The 23,110-nt window shown below is 38.1% G+C and overlaps 1 protein-coding gene across 2 annotated transcripts in view; it reads left to right on the top strand.

Annotated features, from left to right (window-relative positions):
* Positions 1 to 23,110, top strand: part of GULP1 (GULP PTB domain containing engulfment adaptor 1) — a 122,438-nt gene that overhangs the window by 85,856 nt on the left and 13,472 nt on the right. The window contains exons 5-10 of one of the 2 annotated variants that reach the window (XM_031056537.1): positions 4,694 to 4,792; positions 6,935 to 7,072; positions 8,430 to 8,546; positions 8,901 to 8,993; positions 18,125 to 18,349; positions 21,143 to 21,281. In XM_031056537.1, coding sequence (XP_030912397.1) covers positions 4,694 to 4,792; positions 6,935 to 7,072; positions 8,430 to 8,546; positions 8,901 to 8,993; positions 18,125 to 18,349; positions 21,143 to 21,281 — 811 coding nt within the window. The remainder of the gene's footprint in view (positions 1 to 4,693; positions 4,793 to 6,934; positions 7,073 to 8,429; positions 8,547 to 8,900; positions 8,994 to 18,124; positions 18,350 to 21,142; positions 21,282 to 23,110) is intronic. The other variant, XM_031056544.1, reaches the window with a different exon arrangement.

The following is a 23,110-nucleotide window of genomic DNA, read 5'->3' as shown; positions in this document are numbered from 1 at the left end:
ACCCAAATCACAGGAACATCTCCCTTTGGATGTCTCAACTCTTTTTAATTAAATCTCGAATTGTGCAGGGAGGTGTAAATATTAAAGAGAAGCACATAATTTTGATTGCATGGCTTAAATTGATTTATAGATCTATAGAGGTAATTAGTCTTAACAATTAATTCTTTAGCTCCAGTTCCTGGCTGTCTTGATAACATGCTTTTTTTTCCTCGTGGCATTTTTGTTGGTTGTGGTTTGATTAGATTTGGTACCTAGACGCATCAAATTTAATTTTAATAACACTCGTGGACTATCTATTTTCCTATGCAGCTGTGATAAATTACAAAATATATGGATGGTTTTAAATTTCTTTTATTTTAAAGCATAAAGTAGAAAATAGGTTTGTCCGTATCTGTTCCTTTCCCTAAAAATGCCATGAAAATGTAATGTTAATTCTGAAGCAGTTGAATATAAACTAGCCCATCCCACTGAGCTGGACCAAACCTGGAGTTCATGCCTGAGAGCATTATATGTATAAACTAACAGTTTCAGAATTTGGCTCATCATGTCTCTTCCCAAGCCATGCTGTGATTCATTATAATTTTATATAATTTTCCATTTTTATGCCAATGGGAGGCTGCAGATTTTTACCCTCTTAAATAATCTTGTTACTGTGTGAGATACAAATATTATTTGGTTTCAAATGTGTGCTGATAGGAAAATATAATGTTTGCACATCTCCCAGGTCCAGTGGTCCCTTGGGGTCCCCCTTAAGTAGAAGGAAAGACTAGAAATAAAAAAAAGAGAAGATTCCTGGTACCTAACTCAGTGATGAGATGTGCTGGTCAAATGCCACACAAGACTGGGAGGTGGCTGAATGTGGCATTCTGGAGAATGTCAGCTATAAAAGAAATTGCTGATTTGTATCTGTGTGCTGTTATTGCACAGGACAGTGGCAGGAAAAATGCTAAAAAGAGGAAGTGCCACAGATTTTCTGAATCAATCTTTGTGTGCTCACTGCACCCAGTAAACCTTTGATTAAAAAGCTCATTTGTCTGGATGTCTCTATGGAGGGGGTTCTTTGGTGATTGGTTTCTTTCACCATTGGCCTGGTTTTGATTTTATGGAGTGTCTTAAAGTGGGTTTTCCAGCCCTCTGCTAACTTTGCTAAATATCCTGTGCATTTTTTCTCCCTTGTGTTGACATCCTTCCACCTTTGAAAACCTCAGCAGGTAACATTTGAGTGTCTTCTCACAAGCAGCTGATGCAGTGCAGCCATTGGTGTCATCTTTAGGATCTCTTTGAAACACCTTCCCAGTTTTGGTTTCGTGAGGAGGTGCTCACTTAGTGGAAGTCCTACCATGTAATCAGACTTCATTCTTCATCCTCACAGGGTAGTCTAAGAATCAAAATTTGTTGCCATGGGTGGGGTTTGCAGGGTTGTTTGTAGGAAAACAAGGGGCTCTGTTGGGATCCCAGCCTGTGCTGTTCTGGTTGATAAGGCTTCTCTCTGTTATTTGCCCCTTCCTCAGCCTTTGTGGTCTGCAAGCTTCCTCTGTAGCAATTTTAGATTTCAGATCATTAGTTTGTTTTCTCCCCTTTTTTTCCCCTCTCATTTTTTCTGCTTGCAGATTTTATCAGTAATTTTTTTTTCTCCTGGTCATTGTTCAATAATGTCATGCTTAAGAAATAAACCCTGCTGGAATACATTAGAAACATATCTTCCCAATGACAATTTCCTGTTTATAACTACATCTGGAGACTAATGTAACTAACTTAACTCATACTTTCTTTCTGTTGCTTCACTTTCTTAAATATAAGCGGCATAAAAATGCAGATGCTTTTTCTACTTGGACAAGCTGCATTTTTTGTAAAATACTGTTCATCACTAATGTCATCCCATTTGAATTATCTAGTTCTTGAACTGGATTTCTGCTTTTTGAGAGTGGAGACTTGGTAGGGTCGCTTTGTTCACCCTTTTTTGGAATTGGCACAGAACTGCTTTCTGGAACTTCCTCAGTGTTGTAAGTCTTCTTGACTACTTGGAGCAAGCTTTGGCCAGCTGTTCTAAAACTTGTGCAAACTATTCACATCACTTACTTTAAAACCTTTTTCTTTAAAACTTCTTTTTTTTAAAAACTACAACTTTTTCACGTAATAGCTATTGTTTGAGACTCTGAGATGATTGCTGCTGGAAAATCAAGGATTCCATCATCATTCTCAGTATATACCATGAGTTTAACGCAGTAAAATCAAACAATATTTGTGCTTTCTCTTCACTGCTGCACAGAAATTCTCGCGCATGCTTCTTGGCAAAGGGACATTTCCAAAAGGTCAGGATTTGCTCGAGTTCCAGGCTGTTGCAGGATGAGTTGTGCCCCAGGGTTATCTGTTCCATGGGTGTCTTCCTGGGCACCATCAAGTGCATTGGAAATTGAAGTGTCTAAACTGTCTGGGTGATCTTTGGATTTTGTAGTCATTCAATTTAACCTGGCAAAGTGCAGAGTACTGAGAAAAGGGATCACACATGTCCTCCAAGTCCCACCCACTGAAGGGACATCAGGAAATGACAAAGCAGAGAGGAAAGTTGGTGGATGCAGTTGAGGAATTAATCCGTGATCTGAAAATTATCTAAAGACACTTTAACTTTTATATTCATCTTGGAAAAAAAAATCTGTGCTAATAAAGCAATGGTTGCCCTGTCTTTTTCTTCTTTAGGCACGAACTAAAGGCTAAATTTACAGTATAAAATTTAGGACAGATTTTGTGTAGTTTAATGAGTGATTTTTATTAAATAAAACATATTTTTTCTCTGTAGTGAATTTTAATTGTTCTTTAAAGTCAACAGATGTCATTGGACAAAATGCTGTAAACCAGCAGTTATGATTTTTAAAATTTTATTTTCTATAAAATGTCTTTTTAAAAAATTAGAAGATGCATATGGAATGGTATCTTAATAAAGATGCAGGGACTAATGTGTATTAAAAGTCTATGTAGCAAGACATGGGCTTGAAGTTAAATATGCAGGCGGGAAAAGGATGTGTTGCAAGAGGCATACTCATGATGCTGAAGAGGCAGAACTAGAAATTACATTTTCTTGACTCTCAACTAATTGGTTTTCACAAGTCATCCTGTATGAAATATAAAATACTTAGTATTTCATAAAATACTTGGCCAGTGACTGTAGCATTTCTAGATGCAAAATAGGGATTTATATTTAATAGTTGGTTTTGAGGATGGCACAGAGTGGTTTAGATGGAGGATAGTTGCTTGGGGTTTTTGAGGTGGGAGGATGCTTGTTTTACCATGTGTGTGATATTAACAGCTACTGGGGTGCCTTAATCAGTAATGAAGTGTCTGGGTAAGTCCTGTTACTGTGTGAAGCTAATAGGATCAATTATAAATTAATGTTTAGCTATCAAAAGTCCAAAAAGAATACCTTCAAAATGAGGAATAAAATAGGGAAGAAGGGAAAAACAGGTTCATTTTGTGCTTTTAGGGTGGTTCTGCAAACTAGTTAATAATTTGCCATGAATGAAGCTGTCTGTAAGCAAAATGAAGTAAGAGATTTACGTGTTGTGTAAAGCAGTTGTGTTATGGGAGAATTTTCCAAGTACTGGTTGGAAAAAGATCAGAGCAAAAACCCTAGACTATCACTTAAATGAGTAATTGTAATCAGGGTTTGTAAGGATTTGTGGGAGACGTGTCAGTTGGCTACAGCCAAGCACCTCACAATCACAAGGCAATTCAGGCTTGTGTCTTCCAGGTCTGATAGGACAGCACCTTGGTGACACCCTGGATTCTTGATGGCACTGAAAGCCATTGTCTACACTGGCTTCTGACACAGAGCATTTGTACTGGTGGGGATTGCACACCCAGTTTATTCTGGAATGAGAATGTTGAGGATAAACATACAGCTCTGAAGCAGAGACTCCAACTTCTGGACTTTAGTGGATCATCACCCTCATTTATGCATTTCAAAATGCCATTCCAGGCTGTCAAAGACTTGGGGGTAAAAGGGCAACATTTTGCTCTGGTAACAGAGAGAAATATGGAGCAATCACTTATATTTGCTAAGAAAGGTACCCAAATTTAGGGCATTTCTGAACTGTCATGCAGGGGCAAATTTGACATACTGTGCTGATTTTATAGGCGGTGTTCATGAGAGAAGGGTAAGGATGGAAAAGGATGGAAAGTCTATTGGATAGAAATTATTAACCCAACCCAGTCATATAAAGTGCTGTCTAGCCACCATCTAGTGGGCTGCAGGCAGATAAATTCTGAGAATAAAACAGATCAAGTACTTCTTAGGTGTTGACAACTGTAGTGCTTTCAAGCTCACCCCATTTAAAACATCTGCTGGAATATCTTAAAGGAGCATCTGGAAGTATCCTCTGTGCATGAGTATGGGAGTGACGAATATTTGAAGTATGCAAAATCTTCATTTAAGTGCATAAAAAACAGATAAGAGTTTCAGGGGAACATGCTAAGTAACTTTAAAATACTTCTTCCTGAATTTTAGGAACATTGTGTAGTGTGCAGTTAGAAGCTCTTGTGCCCAACTGAGACTCTTGGAATAGTTGGTGTTGGTTATGGGAAGCTTATTGAAGGAAGGAAGCAACTTCAGGTGGAGGGAGTTGAGAGAAAATAAGAAGTAATAAAAACAAATAAACTCACTATTAATGTGATTGCTGTTGTGCTTTTTGTGTTTCAGTTTGCAAGACATATCAAGAAATCTGAAGGCCAAAAGACGCCCAAGGTTGAGTTACAAATCTCAATCTATGGTGTAAAAATTCTAGATCCAAAAACAAAGGTAAGAAACTTACTTGGGGGTTTTTTTTGTGCTAAAGTAGTAAATATTTGTTTCACTGGTTTTAAGGTTTTCATTGTTTTGTATTTTTTAAAGTATCATAACAAAAGCCATTCTGTTGATGAAAAATTTTCTAAAATACCATGTTTTGTTACAACACCTGGGTGACATCTTCCCAGGAAGGTACATGAAGACACACTGTAACTAATGTGGCATTCAATTTTTTTAATCCTTTCACAGCAGGACTTCCAAACTTTGAGGAAGAGGAAAACAATGAGCTAAATAAATGTCGACGCTGCATATGATAAAAATCTTTTCCTATATATGTTGAATATTGAATTTGGAAATTCTTTTGTTCCTGCTTCTTAATTGTGGAGTAATTGCTGCATGCAGGCAGTGGCAGTGCCTTTTCTCAAATGGTAACTGTAGTTCAAAGCTTGCAGCCCATTTTTGCTTCAGACTCTTCACACAACCAGAGCTCAACAGCTCACCCATAAGTAGAGGGGACAAGAAATATCCATGTCAACTTTAATTGGAGTTTTTACGTCTTCCTTATGCAGTAGGGCCTAAGGAAAGCCCCATATCCTGGATATCCTGGCAAAAACTGTTTTAAAATAACAGTTTGAAATTCCAAAAGATCTTAGGCCTCCTGCAGAGTTTAGCAGAAATCTGTGGGATATATGTTCCTGGGGGAGTAGGAACATTCTGATCTCTTAGCAATGTTGTTTTTACAACTCAAGTAGTAATCAACTGTGAGCAGTCTTTTTATCTCCCCCACTTTGTTTCTTGTAGCTGCATGTAAATTTCAATTGAGTTTTCCTTCTTTTGCACAGTTTATACATGCCTTAGGAAATTCAATTTCATGTTATCAGCACTAATTAAAGTCTTTTTCAAACAAAGCACTTCAGGAGGAATATTGGGTTTTTGTTAGACAGTGACTATTAATGGCAGTAGGAACAGGAGGCCAGTTCATATATCAGGACCTGATTCTATAATTAGCACTCAAAAAAAGGATTATAGGAAAGTGGTTCTGTCCTTAAACGATATAAAATAATTATATGGATCTGTAAACCTCATTGTGCCAGGGCGAGCACAGGTTGTTATCTCTGTGTTAAAGAGCTACCACAGGACAGGGATTTGGGACATGGCAGAAATTGAATACTCAGAACAGCTGTAAAGACTGAGAAAATGAACTCACTTGGGGCAAGGGGAAAAGATTGCCCATAGGGTGCATTTTTTGGCTATGTGGTTGTCTGCAAAGAGGGCATGGCCTTGTTTATGGGCTCACAGCAAGCTGGGAACCCCAGTGCTGCACATTTTTTAATAGACAATAGTTCACATCTAAAAGACATATTCTCCTTTAAAGCAAATACTGCTTTCCCATGTAATAAGCCAAATAAAATAAAATACCAAGAAGAGACTTGTTGAAGAAAAACAACAAAAAAAAAAAACTAGCTGAGATAGTTTATTTCAGTCTTCTCAAGCTCTTGCAACTGAAGAGCAGTGCCATTGCAACTTTTTAAATGGCTGGAAATTGCCTTTTAATGGAAAATTAAATACAGTAGCAAAAATATGCAAATAATAATGCTTAAAAGCTGCTTATGTGGCACCTCAAGTAAACAAGTATTTGTGTGTCAGATTTTTTTCTCTTTACTTCTCTTTACTAGCAAAGTAATTTTATTTCTGTTTTCTATATTCAATGTAGCAAAGTAAGGACTCATTTAAGTAAATCCATTTTAGCAAATCTTGGCAGATGATGAAATTTAAAGATCTTGTGCACCTGGAAAAAGAACAGATTATTTTACATAATCAGGCCCTAAATAAATTGCAGAGGGATGCAAAGCAACAGTAAAATCAATTTTCTAGAACAGAAATTACTGTCCAAATAAACACTTCCAGATAAATGCTGTCCAAATAAACTTCCTGTTTACATTCAGTAAAATCAGGAGCGTTTTTAGATGAGTTTGCTAACTTCTGTTATGCATTAAGTCCACTTTTGGGTGCTCACATGTGCAATAAGAGGCATTCAAAAACATTACTGCAGCTTGCCTGCTTTTATGAGGAAATCCAGAGCTTTCCTTTGCGCATATTTATCCTAAACAAGTGCTGGAATTTCTTTAAAATTCCCGTTCTCTTTGTTTGCAGGAGGTCCAGCACAACTGTCAGCTCCACAGGATATCCTTTTGTGCTGATGACAAAACTGACAAGAGAATATTTACTTTCATCTGCAAAGACTCAGAATCCAATAAGCACCTGTGCTATGTGTTTGACAGTGAAAAGTGTGTAAGTACACGGGAGGCTCTGCAGGGCTCGAGGCTACTGAGCTGCTGATGGCTCTGCCTTGGAGCAAGGGGGGAATGGTCAACAAGAGACAGCCTGCCTTTTAACTGGGACACAGGTTTCCATGCCACTGTGGTGTCTGGCAACTTAGATGCATTAAATTAAGGAGGAGTCCCTTTCTTCAGTGATCTAAGGTGGTTTTCTGGGGTAATTTCTCTTACTGCCCAGGATTCCCACATCCTGGGGGAAGCATCTGCAATACTCTCGGAGAACAGGCTCCATCCCACCAGGCTTGAGATGTTTGCACAGCTGTTTGCAACGATTACTGCAGCTCTGGGGCTGAATACCCTCGCAGGCTTTTCTGCTGATGTGTCTGTCTCTGGTTTTAGTGTTGGGGGGGTTTTGTGTGTTGTTTGTTTTTTGGGGTTTTTTATTTTTTTATCACAGCAAGGTTCTCCCTTCTTTGTCCACCCCTTTCCCTGCCACATCTCTCAAGTTAAACACCACAAAGCACTCCCAGGCAAGTCATTGCACCAACTGACATTCTCTGGTGTCTGAGGGTCTATTTACTTTTTCTTCTAAAGTTCTAAGCAAATGGTGTATCCATATGTTCACCTTTTATTGGTCCTGCTTTGGAATCACTTGTTTCTGAAACCTTGGTGTCCTTCAGCAGTTTCCTGTAGGCTTATCTTACCCCCATCATTTTTGACAGAGATATTCTGCACTGAGACTGTCTGAACACATCATAACATAGGATATGAATCAGCATAGAACTAGTCAGTTATTATACCTTGCACCTACAAATGCAATATCTGCGGATTATTTTTCTGGATATATGTAGTTGGAAATAACTGGGCAGTTAAATACTTATCTGCAGTATCCTGAGTGAGCTTTTGTAGTACTCACAAAAATAAGTGTTGAAATCCAGATTTAAAATCAATAGGGGTCAAAATATCCATTGGCACGAAAACATTATTTCATTAAATCTAAAAGACTTAATTTCATGATTGAACAGGCTCTTATGCTTCAGAAATTATCAGGAAAAGCCATTGTGCAGTATGGTGTCTGTTCTTATAGAAATTGAAGACATAGTTTATACTGTTCAGTCTCCTTTCTTATCCAAAGTATTTTTACATTCATTTTGTATATTTTTACATTCAAAATGCTTTCATAGCATTTTGGCAAGGTATTTTGCTGAAGGGTGCTTGTGATGCTCCTTTATAGTGTTGGCTTCATGGTGGATGGGGCAAAGCCTTTGAATATGATACATGGTATAAGGTGTTGTGTGATATTCTGAAATTAAAGGAGCTTCAGCAAATATTCCTAATTTACTAATTTCAGTCTTATGTTTTATGTAAAGGCAGAAGAGATAACTTTAACAATTGGTCAAGCATTTGACTTAGCTTACAGGAAATTTCTGGAATCCGGAGGAAAAGATGTTGAAACAAGGAAACAAATTGCAGGTTTACAAAAAAGAGTAAGTTCTGAACTATTTTGTTTTTTCTAAGAGATAAAAATGCATGCTGCTGTATTTGTATTATCTGCTTTTTATGGAAGCATAGTTTCCAGCATTATTCTCAGATTGCTAAGGTTAAAAAACAAGACTGAAAAAAAATATTTTAAAATATTTTGTTTTGCTGTCCTCCAAGGACACTAAAAAGAAAGTTTGAAATATGGAGGATACTGAAATTTAATTATGTTTCGTAGTCAGATAATGTGTTAAACCTTGATTCTAAATCACCAGATGTCTGATGAAACCAGTATTCAGTGGGTGCTGTTGTTGAAATCCATGACTACCCCAATAGCTGTTGAATAACCACTTGCTTTGTAGATTCAAGAATTAGAAACTGAAAATGCAGAACTGAAAAACAAAGTTCAAGATTTGGAAAACCAGTTAAGAATAACACAAGTGCACGCGTCTCCAGTAAGTACCTGACATAACTCTTGTGTCTGGGGTCACTCTGTATTTATAATCACTTGATGATGATTCTGAGCATCCCTGCTGTTCCCAGAGATTGCCATTAGCATGCAGTGATCAAGGAGCACGTGTGCTGAAGGGCAGTGTCACTAACAGTGACAGAGGGACGAGGCAGCAGAAGTGCAAATTGCAGTCTCTGCAGCTGTGCCTCTTCCATACCTATTTGTTGCTGCCTGAGGACAGTAAATGCTCACTCGAGTAGAGAGCTGAATGTGCCAGCTGAGAGTGAAAAACTGTTCTGCACTGAAAGGATCTGGTTCCTAAATGCTGCTTGGGAGCTCCTCACACCTTTGTCACAAGCTCATGGTCACCTGTGATGACAACCTGCTTGCCCAGGAGTCCTTAGGTCTTGGGAGCTAATGCTGGGTGGTCAGGAAAGAGGATCAAGGGTGAGTTCCTCACTGGAAATTCCAGCTCTGCAGTTCCTCTAGATAATCAGGACAGAAGCTTGTGTAAGTTGCTGGCTGGCACTTCCTGACACCTTGGCAGGGCCTCCAACAATGCAGGTTGCACTGCAGACTGCTCCTCATGACTCCCCTCTTCTCACAAGAGTGTTCCATCTGTACAGCTTTAGGCAGCTGTCAAAATAAATCCAAATTCGTAATGTATGTGTGGCAAAATCTTAGCACAAGAGGAACTGCTTTTCAGCTGTGCATTTTGGACTGCCTTGTTCCTGCCTTGAATCTTCACCATTTCCCCTTAAATGGATGTTCAAAAATGTGGGCAGTGTAAAAGCAAATTTGCAGTGGTGCTGACAGATTCTCAGCAGTGTCTGTACACTCTTTATGTTGATCAGATGCTGGTTCCCATGAGGGACTGACATTTCATTTTACTGAAATCTACTTAGAGGAGAAAGCACCATAAATTATAAATACTGTGTAACCACTGCAGTGAACATTTTAAATTATGAATATCTTCTCACTTATGAAGCATTCAGTGATAGGTAATCAATTTTAATGCTAAATTTAATATCAAGTTAGTCAATTCTTTCATCTTTTCTTTTCCTCAATTGAGATGGCAGTTTGTTTTTATTTATGAATATAATAACTAAATGTATATTTGAATGCAAATAAACAGGCTCTTAAATGCATTGCAAGCAATTATTTTCTTTCATTTCAAGAACTTTGTCATTTCATTAAGAAAAAAAAAGAAAGAAAATTATTAATAATGTCCCAAAAATATCCAATAGTTTCTGATTTTTGGTGTCTTTTAAGACAATGGTGTTGCATTCCATATTAAAGAGTTAAGATCTAAATTTGTTAATTTGATGGCCACTTGTAAACTCTCTTCCTAGAGGCTGTTTTATTGTTAATTAATATTGGTGCAGTGAATAGGCATATTGCTTAAATAGCACTTGTGCTGCAACAAAACTATAGATAATTATTGATATAATTAATTCATTTCAATAATCACTGTTGGCTATTGATTTGCACTTTAATTTTATTGCTTTATTTACTCCTTCGTCTTTAAAATGAAAGCGCCAAACATTTCCTGTCACAAATGTTTAAAATTGCAGTAAGAGCCACCTAAGAGCCTGTTCAACACCTGCATCCATTCTGACATAAAATATTTCTATAAATGGATGAGTGTTGGACCAGAATGCCCAGGAGGTTGGAGCTTTCTGTAATCCTGGAGATGCTGGACCTGAGCATGGTCCTCAACAGCCTCAGCAAATTGGATCCTGCTTCAAGCAGAAGTCTTCCATCAGTTGTGCAGCCAAAAATTAAAATGAAACAAAACCAACCAACCAAAACCAAGCTCATTTTTAGGCAAGAGGCAGCTTTCAGCAGGTCCTTTTAAACCAGGTCTTGTGGAGATGGTGAATCAGAGCTCTCAGTGTGCTGGTGTAGGAGGAACTCCGTGGCAGTGCAACTCTTAGGTTGAGAATGAATGAAGGAATGGGCTGGTGACTTCAGTGCAGAGAAAAATATAAAAATATTACATTTATACAAATAATTAAATTAACATATTTTATTAGATATATTATTTATTAAAGATAAAATAATTACATTTTATATTTATAAATATAATTTTTTAGGGAAGTTTGAGTCTGTCAAAAGCCAACGTGCCTGGAATAGCAGTGAATGTGATGACACCTATCTCCTTATGTTCTATGTGAGCAACAAATATGTATGAAGGAACAAAATTACAAACAATTAATAAGACAATTGATTGCCTGTTATAGTTTACAATTACTTTTTTACTCTTTTCATTCAAATCAACTATAATTGCAAGTATGATTCTGCAAAGTCTCATTCCTATCAGAAAAACGAAATGATGCAAAAATTTCTTTCCCCCTATTTCTACATGATTTCTGTAATGAAAAAAGGTCACTTTAGTTTTAAACTAAATAATTGCAGATTTCTTCTGAATTTAAACTAAAAATATCTGAACTGCTGCTGCTCTGTCTTCAAAGTTAAAGTAACAGATCTATATTGTGATTATTTTCTCAGAGTAAACTTTTCAGATCTGCTGATAGTATTTTCTAAAATAAAATAGCTTAAGTGAAGCTGAATATCCAGTGTGGGGAATAATACCTTGTTTGAGCCCCTTTCTAAGCACTTTTGGGTGGATGGGGAGAGCTACCTTCCATGCAGATTGTCTTGGTATTACACGCTGTGAAAGTAAGATAAATGTCCTTGTGATTTAGAACTGATTTATTAAACTATAAGTTTTAAGTTTTCTTGAATTTTTCATATCACACTGTTGAATCATGCAGGGATGCCAGTGCCATACAACAGCTTTTTGAAGCTTTTCTTAGCCATAATAAGCTAAGATTTATTTATATTTTTTAATATTGTATGGCTGGAGCTCCTTATCTGACAGTCCAGCTCTTCTGCTTGCTGGGGTCTAGGGAAGGGATTGTTCGGTGGTCAAAGGAAAATTTAAGCCTTGATCCTTGATACCTTATGTGATAAAAGAACACATGCCTTTAAGTGGCATCACAGCAGTTTGTAAAGAAATGTTCATTTTCAGAGGCCAGTTAAAAGTTGCTTCTGTTTGTGCTTAAACAGTAGCTTGGATTTTCACAGCTTGTGCTTTCCTTTTTGTATCTGGCTGTGTGCATGCTGTTTGTGCTCTCCCAACGTTTGCAGCTGTGCTCCAGTGGCTCCCCTGTCCCACAGGCTGAGCCCTTGCTGGTCAGTGCCTGGCCACAGCAGCCCCACAAACAATGGGATTGAACAAGGACCCCCTTCCCAGAGCAGGGGGTGCTGCAGGGGCTGTGCTGGCAGGGCAAAACAGGGCAACAGAAACATGGACATCACTCTGGGCTGTGTCCTCCTCATCCTCAGAACCCATCCCAGTGAAGCCAGGGGGCCTCAGCAGGCACAGGGTCAGGCTGGCAGTGATCAGGAGGGTGATTTCCATCCCCAGGAGAGGAGACTTAGGGGCTTTTGGAGTTTATTGCACCTGTAGCGTGACACAGTGCTGTGACAGACAGCCCATGATGTCACTGCCATGCTTTCTGTGGTAAGGTACTGATCCAGGAGAGGATGTCTGTCCCACCTGGCAGTCCCTGGGAAGCCGTGGTACCATTTGCATGCAGTGCCAGTCTATAATTTCTTTATTCCTGCTTCTGAGGTGCATTGATTAATTATTCTGGACACATTAGTCTTCCTGTTAGTTTTTAATGAAATGAAGGGAGAAAACACTTCAGGAAGTTTGAACTGCAGCAGGTTTTTTTTTTTTTTTTTGTATTTTATCACTGACCCTTGATTTGTGTGGCTTGGTTTTTTTTTGTTTGTTTCTTTTTTTTAAAAAGCAAGCAAATTCTGCTCTTTTTGACAGCTCGGTCTTATGATTCACAGATCATTTTCCCACGAGCAGGACCAGATTACATTTCCTGTTTTCACTTCAGTATCAAAAGAAAATAGAATGTGAGAGCATCTTTAAACTGTGGATGGACAACTTAAATCATGTATGGTTTCAAGCATCTGGTTCACTGCACATTTAAAAAAAAAATTTCAACGTGTTTCAGTTCTAAACAGATACATCCAGGCTGTCATTTGAAATAAACTTTTCTAACTTCCTATTGTCACTGAAAATAGGTTTGTAGCTAAATATGAAATTTGCTCAGGATCAAATATACTATCCAGACTTAAAATTCAGATCCTCTTTTACTTCTAAAATGTTTTTAAAGCATTTTGTCTGTAGTTTCACAAACTATAGACAAAATGTGATATGCCAGGTTAGACTGCAATATGTGGCTTTGCTGCCAGATTTACTTCTCTAAAAGGAGTTTGCCCTTTGCTCACATATTGAATTCTTCGGTAATAGTGTTGAACACTTTCTTTGCAAAACATAATACTAAAACACCCTAATTTGCTGATCCTTCACATCAAAATGTGTATAAATTGATGACCTATCCAAAAATCCTTGCAAATTGGAGAAGAAAATGCAAGCAGTGAATTGTAAGCCAAAAGCTTCATTTTAAGCACTGAATCAAAAATATTTTGAGTTGATAATTTCATGAGAGAGCATCTTTCCAGCTGAAATATCTGTTAATAATTGTTTTAATTAAATTACGTTTTAAGTAATAATAGTGAATTGGAGTATTAGGGAGTTTATTGTGAGTCCTCAGTTGCTCTAGTAAAAAAAAAAAATCAAAAACAAAACCAGAAAAAGAATCCCACTTGCATATGAAAATTGAAAGTAATAATAATTAAAAAATTTAGGGATGACTTTTTTCTGTCCAGTTTATAAGTAGTGCAAGTTAAAGGCTTGATTGGGATGTACAAATGGAAATTCAGTCTAAAACTACCTTTTTGATGACTCTTGCATGTATTGCAGTTTTTTTGCAAGCCAACTACAGGTTTATTTGAGGTCATATTTAAAAATAATACTGACGGAGTGAAATGGGTGCAAAATATGAATAATGCAATTACCTACCCTTTGCATTTTTGCAGTGTGTAAATGGGTGAAAAGCATTGACAGCAATCGAGTTCTGCTTTTCAGGGATACAATTGCCATCAGGATTCTCTCCTTGCTTGCTTTTTAGTAACACTAGGAAAAATTTTCTGTAGCTACTCTAAATCTAGCCATATGGCCAAATCAACATCAATCTAATTTAGGCGTTTTTTCTGTCAGTTCATAAACTCTATGGGAAAAATAAAATTTCTTTCTAAACCTATAAAAGAAGCCATTAAGGCAATGAGATCATAGCTGGAAATGAAAGAGAAAAAACTGGATTGTATAATGAAATACTTTTGCATAAAATACACTGTGAAAGTTGAACATCAAATTATCAATCTTCATGCGTTTTCTCTCAGGATATTGTAGCTAATTAGATTTACATTTGCTCAGCACATTCAGTAAATAATAAAGTGCTTAGTGATCATGTTTTCTGCATTCGGGTCGATGGTTTTGAGCAGTCCTCCTAGAACTTTGAGAAGTTAGTCCCTCAGATGAGTGTGTTTGCCAATGCAGAAGTGTTGTGCAACAGGAACTATCACTTTTTTTTCGTGTCCTGAGTGGCTCTGTCGAGGACATGCAATCCCAAACTAAGAGTTTCCTTAGTTTGCCTCTGGAGCTGTGCTTCCATGTGCCATGGGAAATGTCGGCATGGAACATTTCCTTTGTCTCACTCCTTTGCACGCACTGCTCAAGTTTCTGTGACTTGTGTATCTGTTGTTTACTTCTCATCTGTTTCAGTGGCTTGGCAATGCTTTAATCACTGATCTTTTTTGCATTTGGTCTTGATTATGTGAGGACCATTGGATTCTCATCCCGTTGTTTGCCTGTGGGGACACTGCTGCAGTTTGTGTCCCTGGGGGGCTTTCGATGCTGCTGCTGTGTAACTGCAGCCTCCAGAGCTCAGTGCAGCCCTGGCACAGTGGGCTCACATCATATCTTACTGGCTGCTGTTCCCATTGCCAGCGCTGCCCAAAGCTGTCAGGGCTCCCTGAGAGCACTGAAACGTGGGGGAGGCAGAACTGGAGGGCAGCAGGAAGAGAAGACTGTTGGGAGAAGCAGCCCCAGAAGGATCAGTGTTCTTCCATGCACCATAAATACTACCAAAGATGCAGTGTGGAATACATACTCCTACATGGAGGTGGGGCAAAACCCCTCCAGTTTTAAGCAGAGCATTAAGGACACTGGTTGAGTAGCCCTTTGCTGCAAGGTTTTGTTGTGACCCTCATTGGAAAGCTTTACCACACTCACGGGAAAACCCCAAGATAGACATAGGAACTGTATGCAGATTTCAAAAACCATTTTGGAATGTGTTTATGCATATCACTTGATTCCTGTTTCCACCAAGATTGCCAAGTGGGAAAATGCACATGTTTTTTTGCCTATTTGCAGCTTGTTTAGATTTGTAGTATTCTGTGTTCAGATGTTTGAACACTTCTTCGTGAGAGTATAAAATTCTGTTGCATTTATAACGTTAAAGAAAATAGATTTGAAATTTCTTATGGCATATTTCATGTCACTGAAAAAGTACCAAGTGAACTGAAGATGTAGCAGTTAATTAATGGAACTGCTAATGCTTACACAGTATTTTATGAATAAGTAAGTTATGGATTAGTGAGTGTTCTTAGTAGTCCCAAATGTCAGGAAATGAGCAGGTTCTTGACTAAATGCACAATTTTCCATTCAAGGTTGCTCACCATTCCCTGAAACATTGCTGCAGTTTCCTGCTGTGGTGGTTCTGTATTACCAATTTGAATGTTATAAGGAACAAAACAATTTCCTAATTTTATTCTAATTCCCACTTAAGTGATTGCTATGTGGGTGTGACACAGAGATTGCAATCAGTGTCTAGAGACACCTTGTAAAAAGAAACAATTTTGAAGTGATTTCCCAGTTAATAAAACCTCAGTCACGTTACATTTTCTGATATGATGCAGCACAAGAGCTCATCTTCAGCCCCCTTCTCAGTAAAATGAGTCAAAAATGAATCCTTTGCTGGCGCATAGTTTGATCTAACCATAAAAGAGACCAAGTCTACTGAACTTGTATGATAATTTCATGAAGTATAATTTCTTGTTGTTTTCTTATGTTAATGGAATGAGGCCCAAATTGGAACATGTTGTATCATTCCACTATTACTGCATTTCTGAGTGGAAACCTCGGACAAAACACAGTTGCTGTATAAAATGACAATTTAATTATTTTTACTGTATTTTCTTGCTTTATAATTTGGTGTAATATTAATTTTCAGAAGCTACACCCTTTTCAGGTTGTATTCTTTAGAATAAGGGTCTCTGCCTTTCTGCCTCTCCACTTTATGCATCTGGTGACATTCCCTGTTTTCCATTGTTGAATGCACTTCCCTGCACTTCAATGCTGCCCCTGTGGTGTCTGTGGGCTGCTTGGCTCCAGAAGCTGTGAGCAGAAAGCCCATCAGCCTTGCAGGTCCTTCTGGGCCCTGGCATGAGACACTGAGCAGCACTCCCAGCACCTGATGGGTTCTGTGCTGCTCTGCAAATGAAGAATTCCCAGGGAAAATCCATGTCCTGAGCAGGTGCATTCCCAAAACTGCTGTAGGAAGCTCACCACCCCATAGTGTGTGTGGTGTCCTAAGTGTCACTGTGAGACCTGTGCCTGCTCCAGTTCAGGGCTCAGATAACACCAGGGCTGTGTATTCTGGTTTTGTACTGAATTTTTCCATTGCCTGGATTTGATTTGTGTTCATCACCCTCATGGCTTTGCTGCTTGGTGTCCTTTGTGCATTTTGCTGCTTTCTGTGTGATTTTTCATGTGACATCCATGCCTTCTTTGCTGTTTTGCATTTCAGGAGAGTATTTGGCTTTCTTAATTACACTGTGTTTAGTCTTTTTGAGCATTTATTATTCTGAGGGCTGGGGTTTTTTTCCCATAGTTATGTACAGCAGCAAGGATGCCATGGCAGTAATGCACAGTATCACTGCAACTCTGCTACCTGTAGTCTGGTGATACTCTTGAAATAATAATCAGAATTCTCTTCTGTAGGTTTTTGTATTTCTTTTAGTTGATTACCATTCCAAACCCTCCATTTCACAATTCCAGCATAGAAATTTTTGAAGTTGGAATGAAAATTTTTTTTTTTTTATTCTTTAATGCTGAATTGCATGTTTTGAGTAGGGAATTTTTGGGGTTGTTTTGATATTCTCAAGTATGGCATTGTTACTACATCTGGTCACCTGTACCCTTAACCAGGTTAATCTGTAAAGAAAGAAGCTGAGACTCATTTTAAAAGGATATGAAATGTTTTGTTTTCTACATAACACTGAAAAAAATTGGTTTAACATAATTGAATCCTGCTCTACTGAGTTTTGCAAACTTCTGATGAAATAATCATGACATATCTATTGTGTAATGCTACAAGGGGAGCAAAAGCAAGCTTCAGAATTCATGCAGCACTCATCTGCCACTGCCTCAGCCTGGGCCAGTCATAGGGCTTTAAGCAGGACTGGGTTTAAGGTTTAAGACACCCTAAGATACCAAAATTAGGGTTTAAGTTTTAGGGTTTAGAACACCTCCAGCCCAGGTGCAATTCCTGACTTCTCGGTGTGGAACTCTTGGCTGTGGCCAGGAAGAACTTTCCGCACAAGTGTGCGTTCCCTCCTGTTAAGATCCTAAGATCAAACTGTCCTCTGAAGATTTTAGTTCAATAATGAGCTGCTCTTTTAGCATTGGTGGGATATAAATGGTAGATTTTTCCTCAATCAGTTAGAGAAAGTCTGAGCTGTGCATTAACCAGCACAGTAACTCTTCTCCCCAGACTTGTGCCTACCTGCTAATTTACAAGTGCAGATGTGAGAGATTGCTGATACCTTGTTGGATTTAGACATTTCTTAGCATTTCTCACACACACACACACTATTGGAAAGATGCCTGACTTTCTTTTATTTGGTGTAATGATCAAGGATCAAGCTGTCTTTGTTCCAGTTGGTACTGGGTTACCTCTTAATGTGACATATCTTTATATTTTGTTGAAGTATTTTCAAGTTCTATATCTTGTAACTATAGCACTGAGCAGCAAGTTGCTCTCAAGCTTTTTTGAAATATGAAATGTGTTTCTTTTATTCTTCTTTCCCTGACATTACCACGTTCTGTTCCTCAGAATGTTTTCTCTTTCTGTGATTCCTTTTCAGCTGCTGCACATAAAGTGTGATAATGATGAACATATGTTTCAAAGACCCTCTACTTTTTTCTGGTGTAACAATGAGGATTCACCTCCTTGTTTAGATATCTCTTCCATTACGCTTACTCCTAGGAGTTCTCCTGACTCTAGACTACCACCTGGATTGTTAATACCACCACCTTCAAAAAGTGGTCTTCCAAAGCCTGCCAGTGAATACAGCTGCCCAAGACCTCGTGTAATCTTGCTGTGCAAAAGCTTTTTCAGTTTTAGTTTTTTAGTTTTGGCTTTCTTTTGTTCTCTGTTGTGTATTAACTTGTATTAAAAATGTGCATTTTGTACAGTGGCTAAAGAGTAGGGCAGATGAATCTTAGGTTCTCTAGGGGTACTCTTAAAATATGGAATTTGTGAAGAATCACTCTTACTTCTACAGAGCTTTTTCTTTCCCATCCCCAAAACACAAATTCTTACTTTTCCAACGTGTTTAAATTAGTTCATTAATTAATGATCTCTGTAATCTGCCAATCTTTTGTTAAATTTGTTACATGAAGAGTAGCAACTCAAAACAATTCTAAAGGTCCAACTTCAAGGGCTTCTTCCCCCAGGAATTAATAGAAAAGCAATGAGCCATTAAATAACTTTTAGAACACTTCATAAAAACTGTGCAAAATGAAGGTTGAAAATTATTCTCAAATATGAAATGGGCATATTGCCTCCTTTTTCATATTCATGTGCTTATATTCTCAACTTTTCTTCCATTTGCAAGTAATATTTGGCTTTATTTAGCGACCATCCTGGCTTTCTGCATGTGTGCACTAAATAAAAATGCTTCTTGTTCTCATATATATTCAAAATACACATTTTTTAATTCACTTAGTTTTAATTAAACCATATCAGTAGAATCAAAATGGCCAGTAAGTGACTTCAACAATGCTGAAGGTAAAGTGGAAATGAGTCTAAAGTTTGGGTTTTCTTTTTTTGCCTAAAAGGCACATTTATAAGTAAATGGAAGTGTTGTTTACCTGTCTTCTAGATAGCCATAAACATTAAGCAAATAATAAGGTTCTCCATTAGAACATATGATCTCCAATATATCCTAGGGTTGCCCATGGGTGTTGATGGAAATGGAGGTTGATGTAAGCATTTATTTATGTCCTAAACCTGATCCCACCTTCCTGATGCCAACAAAAGCCCATCTACAATCAGAGTAATTTCAGATGAAGGAAGGGGTGTGCTTCTTTTTTGTGTTTATTTTGGCTCCAGTGCATCCATTGCCCTGCTTGGAGTGGGAGCAGATGACATCCAGCCATCTGCCAGACTTGGATTATCCTGGTTCTCTGCAGGGTTAGTGCAAGGTCCATGGGCACCAACAGGAGCCTGTGGTGTCTGAACTCTGCTCCGAAATCTTTTCACAACACATGATTTTTGAAATTCCAGTAGTAACTCAAGTTGAGGACAGTAAAGTTCTGGATATGTTAAAATCTTGAAAACTGGTTCTTTTATGAAGTCAATCACCTATGGTCATGATTGGGAATAGCAATGACTGAGAGATTTTTTTTAAAGGCAAAAAACTAAAAGCAGTATGTTAAGTGTAGATTTTTTTCTTGCTATGTGTCTGTATATCTGTGAAGAAATACCCCAGGTTCTTTTGGATATTGAACAGTTATAAATCTCTCTTAATCCAATTTTAAAATATTAATCCAAATTTAAAATATTAATTCAAAACTCCAAAGAATCACAGAACTTCCAAGAATTAGGAAATGTAGGACTTGGGAGCCCTGTTTTTTTCCTCTTTTAACATTGCATTCAGAGGAAGGCTGTGAATCAGTACTGTTTTGTACAAGCCAGTGCAGAGAACTTCCAGAGAGAAATAAGTGTGGTTCAGAGCTACCTCTAGGCTTGGCTTAGGGATCTGTGATGTGAGCTGTCCCAGGGCAGCTGCAGGTCTGCAGCACAGGCACTGAGGAAAGCAGCATTCCAAAATAAGGGTTTATCCACGGGACTCTCATGGACAAGCAGTGCTAAGGACTGCCGGCTTGCCAGGTTATCATATCTGTGTATTCTGAATAAAAGGATCCATGTGACTAATATAACTTGTGCTTCAAAATTTCTGCGTGGATAGTTTGTGCAAACTGAGTCTTGTTTCAAAGCTGCAGGCTTCTGCTGTACCTGGCTGGCCTTTCTAACACACAGGGTGAAGGGGTTTCTGTATTGCCTCAGCAATAACATGACATGCAAACCAGTTTTGCCTTCAGCTTGTCAGTCTCAGTTTTAATCTGTTTCATCCTCTCTGTTCATTATATTTTAACTTGACTATGCCTCACTTGTGCCCTGAAGTAGTGGACTGGTGGCAGGAGGAATGAACCATTCAAAACCAAATATGGCTGTAGAACTGTAGTAATTGGGGTTTGGGGTTTCTTTCTCACCCAGTATTTTTTTTGAACCCTTTCAAATTCCTGTGCCTTTTGAATGAAATCTCTTCAGTTTTACCTTCGAGGACAAAAGGTTTATTTTGGATATTAACATTCAGTATATCATGTTTAGATTATTACTTATGGAAAAACACATTTAAAGCTTTGATCATATCAGTTTCTCTAAGCTGCCAAATAAGAGATCATGTAAAGAAGAATTAGTAAACCAAAAATACTGGCATTGTATCTTTGAACTTGGTTCTGTGCTCTCCAGAGCAGAGCACATTGTTGTTGCCATATTACCTCGACTGGGTCTCGTGAAGGTGTCTGTGCTCGTATGTCTGCAAGAGAGCTGCTTGTCACAGCTTTGTCAGGTGTAACTGGGATACATTTTCAACTGAAAATGGAAAAATTGCAATGCTGCTTTTGTACTGGGGAGTGTTAGCATGTGTCAGAGTCTGTACTGCAAATGCCATTTGCTTGGTGTCAGGAGCTGGGGTTTGCATGCTGATGGTTGTTTAACTTTTCAAAATGTGACTCTTATCTGCATGCTGAAGAATTCAGTATTGTGATCTTTTTCATGTGAAACATTGCCCTAATATTTATTGTCCTTATTGTAGGCAGGCAGTGTGACACCTAAATCACCCTCCACTGACATCTTTGATATGGTTCCCTTTTCTCCCATATCCCCTCAGTCATCAACACCTACTCGCAATGGCACACAGCCTCCTCCAGTACCCAGTAGATCTACAGAGATCAGTAAGTTTTGTAACAACTGACCTACTTTTTGCTTACGTTATTTTTTTTAATAAAGCATCTTTAAAGTTTTACGTACGTTTTGCATGAAAAGCCAAATGCAGTTTTTGTAAATCACATTCACTAATGCCATTTCATCTTTATACCATCCTCCCAAAGTCCTTGATGTTGCTGCCAAGTTGCATTATAAACAAACTTACTGTGAAACTGTGACATATACACTTGGAAGGAGTTGGGTTGGGGATTTTAACTTGGCTTTTCTTTTACAGTCTCTTTTCTGTACTTCAAGGAATACTTTAATTTCCTGTTAGTTCTTTCCTTGTCAAACCACAGTTCTAGCACCTAGAGCCTGCATTTCTGGGGAAGGCAGCAGGTGGAGTAAGTATGGTGATGGTGATGCTCAAGGGAGACCTGAAGAAACCCCTCAAGGAGACTTGGAATGCTGTTTTCAACACTGCTTTTCATGTCATGCACAGCTTTGTTTAGCTGTAGTTGATGAACTCTCCAGATCTCCAACCACTCCTAAAAAGTCTTCAAAAGGTTATTAACAACAGCAATTTTATTTTGCAAAGGCTTGAAAGCATCTAGGGTAAGGTTCTTGAACTCACTGGAAATCTTTTTGGAGTCCAGAAAGTATTTTTAAAAGTTTTGGAAATCCCTTGAGGGAGAGGAGAGTGGGGCATGCACAAGTGATGTTAGAGGTTGTGGAAATATGGGTCTGTGTTTGTGTCTTCTGTTCCTGATGCCTATTTTAGAGTGAATAAGGGACATTAATGTTACTGCCTGCCACCATCTGGAACACATTTGAGTAGATTGTGCTGTTTTGGGGCATGCCTCTGGGATGTAGAATTTTCAGCTGTGAATGGGAGCTGTGCACAAAAACAAAAATGCATTTTATCACTTCAGTCAGTGAATGTCTTCCCTCTCCAAGCCCATATGTGATCCACTGTTTGGTTCCATTGCTCAGAATGTCTGCCACCTTCTACAGACAAAGTAAATGTTGAGACTCTTAATTCATTAGAGAGCCCTGGTTTTTTTAAAGAGAATATTTTAAAATAATTAATGAATTTCTGTGGGATTCTCAAAAGGTATACTAACAGAATTTTACATCTATCAAGTATAGTCAGCATTAGCTATTTTCATATAATTTAAAATAATGTTTGAATATTGTAATAGAATAATAGAATAGAACAGCTCTATTGAGAGAATTTTATGGCTTTGCAATAAATAATTGAAAAATTGCTTCTATGAAACTACACTCAATGCCATAAAATAGCTCTAAATGTACATATACAGCTTCAAGAATAGTAACTTAACTTGAATTGAATTATAGGTCAAGATTTTATTTTTTTACCTATTCTCCTACCTCAGTTCCATAGAAATTGTGTCCCAGTTCCATAGAAATCGTGTGGAAGTCAGCACTCAGATCTTGAAGGATCTTGAGGGATCTTGAAAATTCCAGCTATATGGGATTTGTAATACAAGGGGGGAAAAAAAGAAGTTGCTTATTAACAGTGGTATCCATTGTTTAAAGTAGTTGCTGATTCTGTGCTTCACTGATTTGCCTTCAGCTGAGATGATGCAGTTCAGAGATGCCACTTCAGGGAGAGATTACAAAGCCCATCATGGTCTTTGTACTTTTGATCCCTGCTCTTTCAATCTGTGTCATAGTACTCTGTGTTGAAAATTACTGTCTTCATCAGCTGTTAATGCTTTTTGGCATGTTTCAGAGTGTCACTAAAACATGAGAGGAATATTTTATCATCAAACAAGGGCTTTACTGTCCCATATGAGAAAGGTCAGCTCCCATAAGCTCGTTCAGGCTGTGCAAT

This window comes from Geospiza fortis, unplaced genomic scaffold, assembly GCF_000277835.1.
Source record: "Geospiza fortis unplaced genomic scaffold, GeoFor_1.0 scaffold112, whole genome shotgun sequence".
Classification (NCBI taxonomy): Eukaryota; Metazoa; Chordata; class Aves; order Passeriformes; family Thraupidae; genus Geospiza; species Geospiza fortis.
The sequence above is the reverse complement of the archived record's forward strand: the minus strand, read 5'-3'. Positions and strand labels throughout refer to the sequence as shown.